This window comes from Pollicipes pollicipes, unplaced genomic scaffold, assembly GCF_011947565.3.
Source record: "Pollicipes pollicipes isolate AB1234 unplaced genomic scaffold, Ppol_2.1 Scaffold_7231;HRSCAF=8579_pilon_pilon_pilon, whole genome shotgun sequence".
NCBI classification, from domain to species: domain Eukaryota; kingdom Metazoa; phylum Arthropoda; class Thecostraca; order Pollicipedomorpha; family Pollicipedidae; genus Pollicipes; species Pollicipes pollicipes.
This window is the reverse complement of record NW_023597034.1, coordinates 13624905-13641048: the sequence shown is the minus strand read 5'-3', so window position 1 is coordinate 13641048 and position 16144 is coordinate 13624905. Positions and strand designations below refer to the sequence as shown.

General features: G+C 57.8%; 1 protein-coding gene across 1 annotated transcript; it reads right to left on the bottom strand.

Annotated features, from left to right (window-relative positions):
• Window positions 1-312: 312 nt before the first annotated feature.
• Hcf (Host cell factor) lies at window positions 313-14377 on the bottom strand. The gene is made up of 14 exons (XM_037233033.1): window positions 14181-14377; window positions 11142-11290; window positions 9891-10051; window positions 9004-9167; window positions 8435-8674; window positions 7902-8047; window positions 7492-7629; window positions 6925-7099; window positions 6223-6380; window positions 5638-5808; window positions 5187-5304; window positions 4232-4746; window positions 2963-3985; window positions 313-2126 (listed from the first exon to the last, which is right to left on the bottom strand). The coding sequence occupies exons 1-14, from the start codon at window positions 14338-14340 to the stop codon at window positions 1800-1802; spliced, it is 3645 nt and encodes a 1214-aa protein (XP_037088928.1). The 5' UTR covers window positions 14341-14377; the 3' UTR covers window positions 313-1799.
• Between the last annotated feature and the right edge of the window lie 1767 nt (window positions 14378-16144).

Genomic DNA, 16144 nt, shown 5'->3' with positions numbered 1-16144 from the left:
TACAAGAAACGACAGCAGAGCAGCCACACCGAATGTATCCTCATCTCGAGAGCTCTTCGTTAACTTCATTTACCCATGCGTCGCTGCATGCAATGGTGTGCTGATCATATATGGTAATTGAAAACATTGACAACAGCTCCAGTCGGCGAACAATCCTTCCACCCACAGTTTCCAAATTCCGTGCATGTCATGCTATGTGTGGTGTCGCAGCCAGCGATTCGTCCCGGCGACCCGTGCCGAAGTCGTCCGCCGCCGGCCGCTAACCGTGCGCCGCCCGTCGCCGGCCGCTAACCGTGCGCCGTCTGCCGCCAGCTGCGTTGGCTGCGCCTACGAGAAGGAGGAGTCCTGTCGTGCTCCGACGGCCCGCAGCCTGTTCCTCTGAGCGCCGCGTCCGACCGCCGACCGAGGGCCACGGCGGCCCACCTCACCGCGCAGGCCGGCGGCGGCACCTCCATCACCCCCGAGGCAGCTTCGGCCGCGTGACGGCCAGCTGTCCGCCGTGCTTCGGTTGAATACATCACTCAAACCAGCCGAGCTCTCGCCCCACGCATGTTTTGCAATGTTTATAAATGTGCTCCCGGAGAACATTGTTATGTAATTGATCGCTGACCAGTAGCACAATTCATAGCGTCACGCCTCCTTGAGTGCCAAGGATCGCACGGTGGCGAGGAAATAACGCCTCCTCATTCGCACAAGCAAACCTTGCAAAACGACTTTATTTGCGACAGTTTATTTTCAAACACGACAAGGGGAAAACCCCCGTTTCTAACCATAGTTACAAACTACGTCCTTATCCTAGACGAAATGGAAGGTTCTCAAATTAACGGACACCGTTGGAACGACGTACAAGCATTCGATAAGCCGGCGGTTAAACCCGGCGCACTGGCCGACGCCAGCCCCACGCCAACGGCGGCGGCGGCGGCGACGGCCGCTGCCGCGTCGGCCGACGCCAGCCCCAGTCCATCCACGCTCGGCGCTCTAACTAAGCCGCACCGCTCGCAGCCGGCGCGGCACCGTCTCCGGCTTAAAATCACTGCGCCGCCGGCGACGACGGGTGAGGGGTGACGCGCGGGCGGTGATGAGCGACGTTGTACTTGTGTGGTGAGTCGGCGGCCGGCGCGCCGCTACTGGCTGGCGCTGTCGGTGCGCGCGCGCTTGGGCGTCGGCACGCCCTGGGGGCGCGGCTCGCCCAGCCGCTTCACGGCCTTGACACCGCCGGCGTGCGCGTCTGCGGAGGTGCCAGCGGTCAGACCACGGCCGCACCGCCAGGCGTCAAGGGTGAGTCCATTTACCTGACATCATCACGTGGCAAAGCTGGACGCAAACGAAGATCCGCCAACAGAGGCCGAAACTTATGCAAGTACCTATGAGGCAAATAAACAATTGTGGTCCATGTCAGCCTAACGAGATTGGCTCCAGCGAAAGGAGGAACGATGCTGGATTGAACGAATAACCAAATACGTCAACCCATTGGCAAGCTGTCACCCAAAGCGGCCGCTTCTAAATCAGACACAACCTGATAGATTGAAGCACCTGCAGTTCTGAGTGGCCAATGCTCTGATCTAGCGCGCAGCACAACATGGCCGCCCGGTTCCGGCGGAACGGTCTCATCATGCCAGTGACCTGACCTGTCTGCCGGTCCACACACCCATCTCCGAGGCACCCTATCTCTGGACCTGACTGGGGACCCACCTGACTTGGGTGGCCGGTCCGTATCTCCTGCCTGGAGCCATCTGACTGGATCGGCCGACGCGTACTCACCCTGAAGCCACCTGACTTGGGTGGCCGGTCCGCATCTCCTAACTGGAGCCACCTGACTGGATCAGCCGACGCGTACTCACCCTGAAGCCACCTGACTTGGGTGGCCGGTCCGCATCTCCTGCCTGGAGCCATCTGATTGGATCGGCCGACGCGTACTCACCCTGAAGCCACCTGACTTGGGTGGCCGGACCGTAACCCTTCTCGTTGCGGGCGGCGATGCGGAAGATAATGGCCGGCTTGGATGTGGTGTCCAGATGGGCGGCGGCCAGCGAGCCGTGTGTCACCGTGCACTGGTTCACCGGGCCGCAGTAGACGCGCACGAACGCTAGCTGTGATGGCGAGCTCGACACCGTCTTCGTGTCGCCCTGCGGCACCGGCCGCGCGCGTCAGCCAGGCAGCCCCGCCCCGGACACGCTGCCCGCACACGCTGAACACAGACAGCCCGGCCCAGCCCTGGGCCGGCATGTCCAGCTGTCCTGGTGTATGCAGAGAAACTGTAATTGTGCCCTCCGAGCAAGTCACAGGGGACCTGCTTCCGGAGTGCAAATCGCGAAACATGGACCATACGCCGGCGCTACTGTGTGTGTCCCCTGCAGTTCTCTTCACCCCCCTCCCCCCCCCCCCCACACACAGTGTTGTCTGGTGGCTGCTAATAGGAAGATGCTGTATAATTAACATTCCAGTCTGTCAATTACTTCTGCCTGGAGCGATCGACCAAACTGACCCTACTACTTTGGATTTTCACATCGGGATGGACGTAGAAGCGCAATAAATGCATTCAAAAGAAATGATCTGGCAACTGCATCCTCCCGTGGGACATGATGATGTCGGTAGAGCACTAAGCTCACTTCTTCTCGTACGACGCCAGGGGGCGGTTTAACAACGCTCCAAAACGTTAATCACAGGCATATCTATCAATACACCACGCCCAGCGCGTGTCGCGCCGTATCAATTTAAGGGCCACGAGCAGCCACGACGGTCGGCACAATTCGGTCGCGTCCTTCCCCAGCCGACGAGCACAGCACGAAAGCACGACACTCCGGTCCCGTCCTTCCCCAGCCGGCCAGCACAGCACGACACCATGATACTACGATCCCGTCCTTCCCCAGCCGGCCAGCACAACACGACAGCACGACACTCCGATCCCGTCCTTCCCCAGCCGACCAGCTCGGGCCACACTGCAGCAGCCGGATCGACTCACCTGGGCCTGCGTAGTGGCGCTGCGCACGGCCAGGTACACCGAGTACTCGGTGATCTCGCCGGCCGTGTTCTGCGGCGGCTCCCAAGACAGGTTGGCGCCGTCCGCAGACTTGGAGATCTTGATGGCTGATGGCGCGCCTGGGTAGCCGGGCAGGCACGTCTTGAACGCCGACACTTCGCTCCAGGGGCCGCGGCCGCAGGCGTTGATGCCAGCCACGCGGAACTTGTAGGCGATGCCCGGCTGCAGGTCCACCTTCCGCATCATGTTCTGGTCGCTGTCGGCGAACACGTCGCCCTTCTCGTCCACCGGCAGGTAGAACGACTCGACTGTGCACGAGGTGCCCTTTATGATGCCGACGTCGAACCAGAGCGCGTCGCGACGCCGCTCCTCGGCCTCGGCGCCGCCCTTGGCTGTGCCGTTCTCGGCCTTCGGTTCGGCCTTGACGGCGGCGCCGACGCCGGCCAGGGGACCGGCCGCCGCCGCCGCCGCCGTGGCCAGTGTAGCCAGCGGGTCAGTCGCCGCCTCCGACTCACTCTCGAGGTCGGTCGCCGCCTCCTTCTTGGGGTCCACCATCGCCGGCTCACCAGCGTCCGGCATCGCCTCCGGAGCGTCCTCTGCAGCCGACCCCGGTGGGGCCTCCGGTGGGGCCTCCGGCGCAGCCTCTGGTGCGGCCTCCGGCGCGGCCTCTGATGTTGTCTCCGGCGCGGCCTCTGATGTTGTCCCCGGGGTAGCCTCCGGTGCGGCCTCGACCGCTGTCTGGGGCACCGATCCGGACATCGCGTCCTCAACTGGCGGCTCGGCGTTGCAGCGTGCCTCAGGCGCGTCGCTCATCTCCGCGTCTACCGCTGGTGCCAGCTCCGCCTCTGGCCCCCGTTCCAGCTCAGGTTCCGGTTCCGGTTCCGGTTCCGGTTCCGGCTCCACCACCGGCTCCAGCCCGCCGTCGCTGGGGCCCGGGTTTTCCGTCTCCGGGTCGACCGGCTGGCCCACGGTCTCGTCCTCGGCGGGCGCGGCCGCCGGCGGCGCCTCGTCGTCGGCGCGCGCGTTCTCGGGCGCGGCCGTGGCGCCAGCACGCTCCTGCCGCTCGCCATCGGCCGGGTCGGCGGCCGCCGGCGGCTCCGGCTCGTCGTCGCCATCACTGTCATCAGCGCCGTCCAGCTGGGCGGGCCGACGGGCCGCGTCGCCGGCGGCGGCCGGCGGCTCCGGCTCGGCCTGGTCGCCGGCCGACTCCGGGTAGATGAGGCCGGCCTCGGCTGCCAGTGCCGCCAGCGCCGCGTCCGTGGTGGCCGGCTGGTTGAGCAGCACCACCTTCTGCGGCTGTGCGGCGCCGCCTGCCTGGCCGGCCACCAGTGTGACCGTCTTCTGGCCGGCGGCCGTGGAGACCTGGACGGCCACGGGGCGCGGACCGGCCGGCAGCAGGCCCTGCGCCGGCAGGCCCACCAGGCCGCCGCCGCCCGGCTTGGCGGCGATCGTCACCGTCTTTGTGGCCTGGCCAGACTGGCCCGGCACCGAGATGGTGATGGGCCGAGAGATAGCCGGCGTCGTGCTCGTGGCCGACGGCGACGACACCACGATCATCTTGACACCCGCCTGGCCGACGGCGGTGGGCGAATGGACGCCGCCGCCCGCCGACGAGACCATGACGATCTGCTGCGTGGCGGCGCGCGGCAGGCCGCCGCCGCCGGCCGGGCGCGTGATCACGATCGTCTGCTTGCCGCCACTCGGCGTCGACACAGCCTGCGGCTTGGCGATGGTGATGACGCTGGAGCCCATGGGCCGCGTGGCGCCTGCCGAGCGGCGGCGCGTGGTCAGTGACGCCGCCAGCCGGGACACATCAGACACGGGACGGCCGTCGCCTGACGGCCTCAAGCGGACAAACAGGGACCAGCCTGGACTTGGCGCGCCGCTCGGCGCCGCCAGCCGGGACACATCAGACACGGCACGGCCGTCGCCTGACGGCCTCAAGCGGACAAACAGGGACCAGCCTGGACTTGGCGCGCCGCTCGGCGACGCCGGCCGGGACACATCAGACACGGCACGGCCGTCGCCTGACGGCCTCAAGCGGACAAACAGGGACCAGCCTGGACTTGGCGCACGGCTCGGTCACGCCGGCCGGGCGTCAAAAGGCAACACAATACCCAGAGCGAACCAGCCAGCCGTGACACTGGCCAGCCACGTCAGCCGGCAGATAACAGCAGAGCCCGCTGCCGCAGCCCCTGCCACCCACCTGACGCCTGTGTCGTCACCAGCTTGACGATGGTGGCACCCTGCGGCAGCGGCTTGCTGCCCGAGACAGCCGTCATCTGGGCAGTTGGCTTGCCCTGCAGCAGGTTCACCTTGGGTACCTGGGCGGGACCACACGCAATGGTCAAGAGTTAGAAGACGGGACTATGCGCCTGTCAGAAAGACGGTGTCTTGGGGCGAATAGGCGGATACACAAGACCCCGTGTTATTAAGCCTCGGCCCCACCAGTGCTACAAGTCCACCACTACACAGTGACTCCACTAACGCACAACCAATAGTGAATCGCTCTTAAGACCCAAAGAAAAACAATACGCAATGCCAGCAACAATGACTGCCACCAAAATCGCCAACGCGCCAATACGTGGCCAGCGTTTCCCTGTGAGCTGCTGGCGCCGAGCGCCGAGCTAAGGCTGGGATTGGGCAGCGGCCCGTACCGTGGCCACCTGCATGCCCTGGCTGGTCTTGACCAGCGTCACGATCTGCGGCTGGCCGCCGGCGCCCGGCTTCTGCAGGATGATCTGCTTGGGTGCGCCGGCCGACTTGAGCACGGAGCTGATGCCGCCGGCGCCAGCCGGCGTCAGGCGCACGCCCTGCGAGTGGGCCACCTGTCGCCACAGCGGGCCCAGAGCGGCGTCACACACGGACTCGGGTCACACAGCGGCAGCCCCAGAGCGGCGTCACACACGGGCCCGGGTCACACGGCGGCACGGCCGCAGGGGGCCGGGCCCGTGCCAGTCTTCGTGGCGACCAGACCGCGTCCCACACGAGCTGCTGATGATAGTGTACACCGCTGCCCAGGGAGCTTCATACAACAGGGCTACAGCTATACCAGTCAGCTGCAGCTGCAGCTGCCTGGTATTGGGAGCAATGAAACGGTGGGAACACCAGCACACAACTTTATGAATGTGGTAAGGTAAGCTAAGCTAGTCCTTGCTCCTTTACGGCCACGTTCGGAGGCGTCGGTGGATCCTGCTCCGCCGTCCGAGGGGATGGAGGCCCGCAGGTGGGAGGGGCCGCACCTTCACACCAGGGCTCTCGAGGCCAGCCGGCGGGCCGCCGCCGATCCGCTGCGTCTGCGCCGCCGCCGCCGCCAGTGCAGCGATGCCCGACATCTGCGGACTACCTGCCGCCGCCTTCGGCTCCGGCTTGGTCACCACCTTCCGCACGCCGGTGCCGACTGTGCGGGGGTCAAACACACGGCTCAGCAGGGCGTCACCGAACCCGACAGCTGGCCGTTCGTACACCACCAACAGCGCGAGAGACACGATACGACACTGGTGTCCCATCAAGCCTCTGTCCAACCTAGCTTCAGTTCTAAAGGGATTTGAACAGCAGTCACGGCGACTTGAGCGGCTCTAGAGCGCATTGACCGCCGCCATTCAGCTGCCTTTAAATGCCTGCAGAACCATAGTCTTCCGGCAGGTATTGCAAGCAGGATCACAGGTCATCCTGTGGGTGAAACTGTGGTAGGCCGTGCATTTCTTAGAGCTAACTTCAGCTATCCAGACGATTGATGTTGGATAATTGAGGATGCACCGACAGCCCAGGCAACTTTGCAGGCATGAGCAAGTCCAGTCTTTCGGTCTGACCGAAGGAGTTGCTTTTTCCCATGGGCAGGCTACTACATCCCACGGACCGCCGGAGCAGCCGCCGGCCAGAGGCGACCGGCGGCGCCAGGCGGGCCCGAAGGCAGCCCCCGCGCGTCCAGCCGGGGCGCTCACATTTGACGGGACTGTACGGCGTCGGGATGCCGGCCGTCGAGGTGATGGAGGGCCGCGCGGGCGGCGCCGCCGAAGACGGAGAGCTGGGCGCCGGCGCCGGCGTCGGCGTCGGCTGGCTGGCGGCGCCTGGGCTCGGCTGGCCGGCAGACTGCGCCGGCATCTCATACTTCTGAATCTGCGGGCGCGCGGTACGGCGGTCAGGCTATCAGACCACAGCTGTAGGTGATAACACCGGAGCACGTCACGGGGGTAGGCTGCTCTCTCCCTCTCCCTCTCCCCCTCCCCCCCCTCCCTCCCTCCCTCCCTCCCTCCCTCCCTCCCTCCCTCCCTCCCTCCCTCCCTCCCTCCCTCCCTCCCTCCCTCCCTCCCTCTCTCTCTCTCTCTCTCTCCTGCTGAGCAGCCTGAGCAACTGAGCATCAGTACCGCCAAACGAGGGGTCGCGGACTGCGTCACGAGCACGAGCCCAGCTCTGCTCGCCCGTCTCGACGTGGGACACGTGACACCTGGCGGCCCGTGTGTCAACCAGTGCCGAGACGGACACCTGAGGCTGCGGAGGCGGCGGCGTACCTGCAGCAGGTAGCAATCGGCCGTCGGCAGCTGGCTCCAGCACACCTCCAGCGTGTGGGTGGAGGCGCGCACCAGCTGCACACGGCCCGGCGACGGCGGCTTCTCCGTCTCCAGATACCACAGGTCCTTGCAACACACCTGCCCAAGAGGAGGTGCGCCACTGCGTCAACAAGTCACGCGCCCACTGATAGCCACGCCTCCACGCTGCGAAAAACGCACCCAGCACGAATTCCAGGCTCGTCGCAATATCCAATATCATCGCAACAATGACGTCGCAGGCATGCTGTTACCAAGAGCTGCGGCGCTGCAGCATCCTGCCGGGCACGTGACGGCATCACGCGGCGGCCCTGACCCGGGGCGCGGCGTCGGTCGCGCCGAGCACAGGACGAGGTCGCGACGCCGGCACTCACCTGGTTGTTCCAGGCCTTCCTGTAGCCGTCGCGGCCCGACCAGATGTACATGCGCGAGTGGATGGTGACGGCGCAGTGGCCGGCCCGCGCCCGGGGAATCGCGTCCTCGAACGCCTCCATCGCCAGCGGCTCCCACTCGGTCGTCTCTGCCGCGCCGGCCACGTTTGCTCAGCAGCGGGCTCGGGCTCACCAGACGCGGTCATGCCGCCCGGGGCCGGCAAGCGGTCGCCAGCTTTCAACAATCGCCTTGATAAACAGATCAACTATCCACATGCAGACCGACCAGTCCCGACACCCTCAACGAGTCGATAAACTGAACAGCGCGCTCCACAAAGTCCGCCACAACGGACCCAGTCTGCAACGCATTCCCACAATAAGCCAAACCATTGACGACTGTTGTCTGGACCTGACCGATGCCTGGAAGTGGTCCGTGCTAACACGGAACACCTCTGCGACGCCACACTGTCCCATATCCCTTGCCTCCCCACGGCGGCACGGCCGATTGACCACAGAGTGGGACCACAGCATCTCACCAAGATTGAGCGAGGCGAGCGTGTTGGTGCACTTCCACTCCTTCTCGTGCGTGGCCACCCTGACGTCGGCGTCGACGACGAGCGGCACCCAGCCGCCGAACACGAACATGCGGTGCCCGATCAGCTGCGTGGTGTGCAGCGAGCGCGGCAGCGGCGCCACGCCGCCCACCTGTGGCCGTGTCCAGCTCATCGAGTCCACGTCCAGCAGCCAGAGGTCGCCCAGCCGGCAGCCGCTCATGCCTGGGGGCGTGCGGCGCCGTGTCAGACCACGGCCTCTGACCTCGCAATGTCAGCCCGGGTCGGCGTGTGGCACGGTCATGGGCGTGTGCAGTACATCGTTAAGTGTGGGGCAACCGTGCCTATTCAGGAGATCCAATGCTGTATAATGGTCCGCATTCTCCACAACCGACACCTACAGAAAAACCTCCGGCAGAAGTCTGCCCTGGGACCACAAAAGCAAAAAGCTTCCGCAGATCACAGAAGAACCAATATCACCATTCATGCCAACACTGGACGGTGCCCACACAGCCTATACACGAGCGTCTCCACGGCAACCCCAGCCCGCCGACCTCCGTAGATGATGAGCTGCGCGGCGCCGCGCTTGGCGTTGGTGTAGGCGATGCCGGTGTGCGACTCGCGGGGCGGCGGCGGCTGGCCGTACGTCTGCGGAATGTCCCAGGTGAGCGAGCTGCTGCCCGGCCGCAGCTCCAGCGTGTACAGGTCGTTCAGGTACCTGTCAGGCACGGGCCGACAGTGGGTCAGTGACGACAGACGTCAGATGCGTCGTGCCATGTAGCGCCCACACGCGACAGGCCCGTCAGGGGGTGGACTGAGGGAGGAAGGCCTGGATAGGCTAGACAGTGCTGTGTGGGGAGCTCTGAGGAAACGCTACTGGCGGAGCAGCGGGTGTGGAGCTCTGAGAGAAGCCCACTGGCGGAGCAGCGGGTGTGGAGCTCTGAGAGAAGCCCACTGGCGGAGCAGCGGTTGTGGAGCTCTGAGGGAACGCCACTGGCGGAGCAGCGGTTGTGGAGCTCTGAGGGAAGCCCACTGGCGGAGCAGCGGCAGGGAGCTATGAGAGAAGCCCACTGGCGGAGCAGCGGGTGGGAGCTATGAGAGAAGCCCACTGGAGGAGCAGCGGGTGGGAGCTATGAGAGAAGCCCACTGGCGGAGCAGCGGGTGGGAGCTCTGAGAGAAGCCCACTCGCGGAGCAGCGCAGCAATGTGTTATACGCGAGACCGCAATGGGCAGAGTTATGGGCGAAATCTGGTGGCGACCAACAACATTCGCCCCCGCCGCCAACATGGCAGTCGCTCGCTGGGACATGACACACAGCGTCGACATAGCCCACCACACGTCATGCCCTCAGCACGCCGTGCCCGCCCGCCGCCCCTCCCCCTCTCCGTATCAAGACTGGGGTTGCGTGCCAGCTGATGCCGCCGTCGCGCGCCGCACCCACCGCGGGATGTTGTTCTTGGGGTCGTCACTCTCGTTGGCCAGTCCGCCGAACAGGTAGGCCTTGTTGCCGATCAGTGTGAAGCTGTGTCCGAGCCGCGGGCACGGCGGCGGACCGTTGCGCGGCGGCCGCGCCCGGATCCGCTTCCACTCCCAGCGGCTCGCCTGACGCCAGCGGCAGCACGCCACGCCGTCACAACACACAGCCGGCCTCATCAACCGCACACGGACAGCTACCGGCAATCAGCCTATCAACGCCTCGTGTTTAGTTAAACACAACATGTAGAAACTGGCAGCATATTCTCCTTATTCATGTTTTTCATTCGCTTTACAACATGCGAATTATACCAAGTACTAGTCATGACTGAACCGAGTACCAGGCAAGTTGCTGTGATGCCTCCATTATGATACGCTTGGGGGATCCATGGCCGAACGGGGATTCGAACCCGGGGCCCACGCGTGAGAGTTCGAAGGGCTGACTACTAAGCACTTACAGCCTCTCAGCAATACAAATTACATACCCGTATCAAGATAGAGGAAACTTGAAGTATTTCTGTCAGACCTAATCCACTTTGACAAGGGTGCCAACAAGGGACGTCAGTGCACAATGGGCCCGGAATCCAATGTGAGGATGAAGATGAAGATCAGGCTGGCACTGCCAAGCTCTTTGTACCAATGCTGGTGACTGCCAAAGTGCACTGATTGAAGACTTCTGACCGAATCACACACGCACACGCAGACGCACACGCACACGCACGCACACACACACGCACACACATACACACACGCGTCAAGAGAAGTCAAAAGTTGCACGTCAAAAGTTGCACTCTGGAATACGAACATACAGCTTGTACGAACAATCAAAGCCAGTTGATGAATCAGCTTCAGCTGACTTGACTTAATAGACTAATTCAACCAATAACAGTATGCAAAAGCAGCGAGCACCGTTTTTATGTAGGCCTGGGAATGCTTGCTTGCATTACACATCCAACGGTTTGAGATCATGGACATAACTAACTTGTTAAAGGAAAAAGGTACACCAAATCATTCTTTTGAAAAAAACCACAGAGATGCTGCTGCTTCCATCGTGATTCATATGGTGGGTACCCTAATTCCCGCCACACATTTCGTCATGGCCAGGTACTCTTAATCCAGCCACACATTCCGTCTATGCCAATCATGTGCAAGATGCGGCTTGAACACCAGTAGGACGCCTGGCGCGGCACGCAACGAGTGGCGCTATTCAAAAACTCACCTGTAGTTCATATATTTCATTTGAGTATTTGCCATACTCAACCATGCCCCCGAAGACGAGAATTCTGGTCCCATCTACGACGAAGCCATATGCTGCACATCCTGGAGGGATGTCCCCCTTCACAGGTGGCACGAACCATTGGTTTGTTGCTGCCGCCAGGAGCACGAGGTCACAACATGTCTCACTTAGATTGTCATGCCAGACCTAACACACTGGAAACCAATACGCCTGTACAATTACCCAGTACACATTTACAGTGTAAGTCCGTTCACTGGCGTCACCATTGACAGAATTTGATTTGCTACTCTTGATACCAGTACTTGATACCAGTACCCAAATTTGTCTGTAAGGAATAAGGTCGATTAGGTTTATAGTCCACAAAGGTGGTTTAAAGAATAAGTTGATTGGGAACTAGGATCGATGAACAGAAAGTACAAATTCTTGAGCAGCACATGTAGGGCATCACGACTATTGAGAACTTGCTTGTCACAGTGACTGGTATTCATTCATGTGACACATCCTTGGAAACCCACTACAGTGGGTATGGGTAAACCCATGGATAAGATGTGGAATGGGAGACAGTTTTTATAGTGTGGGAGCACACCTCCAATTTGTAGTCCGTTTTCAACCCTCGCCTTGATTTGCCTTTTTCTAAATGCGGACTGATAGGGGCTAAAGGGAGGAAGGAGGCCATGCAACCCCTGCCAACCCCAAATTAAAAACGATAGAGGCTGGCAGAGAACAGTGGATTGGTATCAGCGAGATCTTGCGATCGGTAATAAATTGTACGATGTCAGGTCAATAACTGATCCCCATTATGCCAGCTAAAAGGCTGAGTTGTCCCGAAAATCGCACTTTTCGGCTTTACATGCCCATATTTATGACACTAAGCCACATAGTGACATGAAACTTACACAGACATGTTCTTTGCTTAATTTTGAACACCCTAACATATAATCTCATGTGTTTTGAGCACATATCTACGATGCGGAGCAGCCTTAAGGTGGCAGTGTGGGCCCGCCGCGCGCCCTCGGCGGCTTCGTTGGTTGCCGCCGGCCGCGGATCGCCGTGCAGTATTTCTCGGAAATTGTAACTGCTCCGAGACCACAAATAACTGAGACATGTTTTTCGTCCAAAATCCCCATCTATGCACTGTTGGTTAACAAAAATTTGAGCATGATTACAAAACATGTGGAGACATTCTCTAAAAACCCTGAGGTTGGGAAACAACATATTACCCTCCTCCTGCCTTATCAGGGTGAGGCTCAAAGCATTACCATAATCAAGCATAAAGCATAACACAAATCAAAGCATTACCATTTATCAAGGTTTTCAGTGGCAAAGAAACAGGGGCATCACAAAAAGTTGACAGATCTTATTTTCAAACAGATTGTTCCGATATGTCGGCATATCATTGATGAAAGCCTCATCACAACTGGGGTTAGCCAGTGCTCCCTGGCCTCCCTGTTTCATTACAAACTTAATTTAACCTGGTTGCTAACCTCTATCTAGCTGTACTTAGTTGTGCATACTGTATGTTTAAGCCCAGCCCAGCCAGTCCAAAAATGACCCAAACATGCCAGCATCACCTAGTTCATAACCTGCAGGATATGCTACATGTTTGTACCATCACTAGTTAGAAGATATAAACATATTTGCAAGTGCTAGTTCCCTGCATGAACCCTGCGCAAAGTGACTACGAAAACCTCTGGCTGTTCTTCAGATATAATTGTTGTGAAGTAAGCCCTGAGCAGAATTGAACAAGAAAGTGACCCAAAAATTATTCATCACCTTCTGTATCCTTCATTCTCATGCAATTCAAGCTTGCCACAAGCATCACTACTAGTCCCCAAAGATGTCCCTGAGTCCCCACTTTGCTAAGTAGGCTGCAGTCTTCTAATGTGGGGCCTTATCACAGGAACAGTCTCAGTATAAATCAGGTGCTGCACATAGGGCACCTATAGTCTCACCAACAATGCTGAATGCAGAGCAAGCAGATACATATCACCATGACTTCTGCCAAAAATGCTGAGTTTTCTCCTTAACAAATCCTTATTTTCATTTGGTTGATTAAGAGGGTTAACATTCCTTTTCTCTGGACTCGCATCATATGGGACCTTTTTATTACAAATACAGGGAATTCTTACACCACCCTCATTATACATTCTGTGAAGAATAAGACATATACAATATGGGTTACCAATTACATATATCTTGGTGCATTATAGCTAGGCTCTAATTGCAAAGTGATAAGCACGGATGGCAAGCAGCCAGCCTGCAAAACAAGGTAGAACTAGATGAAATCTAAGTGGAACGAGGCCATGGGCATTAAATGATACTTTGCAGGTCTTGGAATATTATTTAGACACAAATTGCTGATAAAGGTTTTTATTACCTTAGGACACCAATCAAGTCAAACCTTAAAAATGCATGGAAGTGCTGAAACTTGACAATACATATGGGCAATCACAGACTGATGAACAAAAGTATGACATTTACCTGAGGTTCCAACAATGTCAAAATATATGAATGCTGCAACACTGCTTGGTCTCGTCTTGCACGCAGCTGCTCATTCAACTCATGCAGTACACCAATGCAATTAACTCAGTGATGAAATTAGAATGCCAGAACCAAACATGGCAAGCGAGGCAAAAGCTTTTATCCAGACCAGCTTCGCCTTCTTGTACTTAACAACAAAACCAGCTGCCACCAACTACACACCAGACATTGTGGTGGCACAAAAGCCGCAAACTTACGGTACCCATCAGCAGAGTTCAATGTCATTAAAAAAACAACATTTTACGGAAAATGGATGCAAAATATCAGATTGTAAGTGCAGTGTGCTTTTAACCCTTCTAGAATACCGGAATGGAACTGGAAAGCAGGGCAACATAGTAAAGAAAGATAACAATATCCCTACGACACTGCCCATGGCAAGGCACTTTGCACAAGTAGAAGCATCATGAGACGTACGGTATAATTCTTTAAAATGGCAATTAGGACCAATTCGCCCAATGAGCAAAGCTATTTTGAGCTTACCTGTGTTGTAAACATGGAGTTCGTCCACAATTCCCTCATTTCCTCCACCAAAAACCACCATGAGGTCTTTGATTGCAACAGCCCGATGCCCATGTCGTGGCCTTGGACATGGGCCACTGGCATTTCCAATCCTTTTCCACTTCAAAATGGGGGCAGACATTCTCACCACATATTTGATGCACCTAGCCCCGCAAGCGGCAAACAGCCGAATGTTGACGCTAAGCGTTACCCACAATGCAGCATGTGTAGATGAACATAATAGAAGATAAAACGTGCTCACTGTTCCCTTTCAGCGATTTTTTTACATACATATTGCATAAGTTATCACTATTTATTGATAACCTAACAACAAATTGCCAAAAAGTTTATCAAACGGTCAAAACTGCAAAAACATATCATGCAAAAGGTCCGAATAAAAGAGAATCGGGCGGGAACAAAAACAAAGAATGTCGCCACTAATTTATATTAACCCGCTTTAACTTATGGCAATACGGTTTGGTAAATCAGAGCAAAATAAATATATGGGACACTTATCAACAGTTCACTTAACTTAGGTGTTACTGATTTTACATTAAGTGCACCATACTTGTCCATCATTAGTCGACGAGCTGCAGATGGCATGATAACCGAATTAAGGTCAGCCTAAGCCACTGGAAAGCGATGTGGGGATGGGGAAGTCGCGCGTGAAGTTCGGAACTTTCGCGGGCCACAGCTTTGGGAATTCTACATTGTCCCCTGTGTCTGAGAAGACATAAATTAATATGTTCTGAATAATTCTCCCCATCCCCAGCCACTGATAAGTTGTAATGGCTGCATCCTCACGTTTCTAGCTTTCGAAGCATCCATGCCCCAAGTTTTGTGTCAAATATGACAATCCAAACCTAAGGCCAGCCTGCCAAAGCAGCCCGCTCGCTTTGTGCCTGCGCTGGCCATGGACGCGTACTTCCTTGGATGTAACCATGCCCTTGAAAAGCTTGGGCGCCATACCCAGTGACAAAGTTCCCAAGAAGCTGCATTTGTGATAGTCACCCGGATGTTTGTCCGAAAAGGTCATTTGCACCCAATTGTCTGCCATGACCGGCTCTATATGGGGTGATCAGGCACAAGATCTATTTGTTCTTGCCCTAAAGCATCCAAGCGATTTCAACACTACACGGAGCTGCGAATAGTTTGAGTGCCCCGGAGGATGCCAACTGTAACTGAAACCGTCCTCACACGAGTCGCGTCCGCCCGGATGAACAAATCCTGGGGACTCGCAAGCTGGCCATAGCCGTCGACTCGTCTCAGACCCAGAACTAAAGGCAACGGGCGCAAAGCCGCGAGACAACGGGGATGGACATCGCGGACGCTCCAACGGCGCTTCTGAGAAGACCAGCGTTTCCCAAGGCTGGCAGTTCCGTCTGGCGCGTGGTTACTTAAGTGGACAAACACAAACATAGCTATATTCAGATACCAAAATATATTTATCATCACACTGCGAAGCCACAAAATGTTTGTAAAATGTTCCTGTTGTGGCTGGAGACAGACCCGAGTTCCATCAACCACACAAACGAAGCGTTCTTTTCATGGCCTCGAGCGCGATCACCACGAAGCAAGATAAGAACACAGCGTCATCGCGAGGCACCATACGAGATCAGAATAGACTGCATCGGCGCATCGCGAATAATCGTCCCAAATTGGCCCGTTTCGCACGTCTGATGGTATGCGTTTGATGGAGCACTTTTGAAGGCTGATCGTACGCATCAATCGCTTAGTATAACGCGTCTTCGTTGCTCAGTGCTGCGGGCTGACTCTGCGAACAGAACATGACCAACACGTCAAAGGCATTCCAATATTGCAACTGCGACGGGCGACAACCAAAGGCGCGACGCGTGCTATACTCCCAGGCTGAGGTTACACAAAATGACGATCGTTCAGAGGCGGCTTGACGTCTCATTCGGCACGAAACAGCTCGCAGTCCTCCC

What these genes read in the sequence shown, in the direction of transcription:
- Hcf (XM_037233033.1), bottom strand. Translation starts at nt 14,340, where the DNA reads ATGTCTGCCCCCATTTTGAAGTGGAAAAGGATTGGAAATGCCAGTGGC. An exon ending in AGGGCATGCAGGTGGCCACG is followed by an intron (nt 5,305 to 5,637) that starts GTACGGGCCGCT and finishes GGTCCCGCCCAG; the next exon opens with GTACCCAAGGTGAACCTGCT. An exon ending in GGTGACGACACAGGCGTCAG is followed by an intron (nt 4,747 to 5,186) that starts GTGGGTGGCAGG and finishes GCCGCTCGGCAG; the next exon opens with GCGCCACGCGGCCCATGGGC.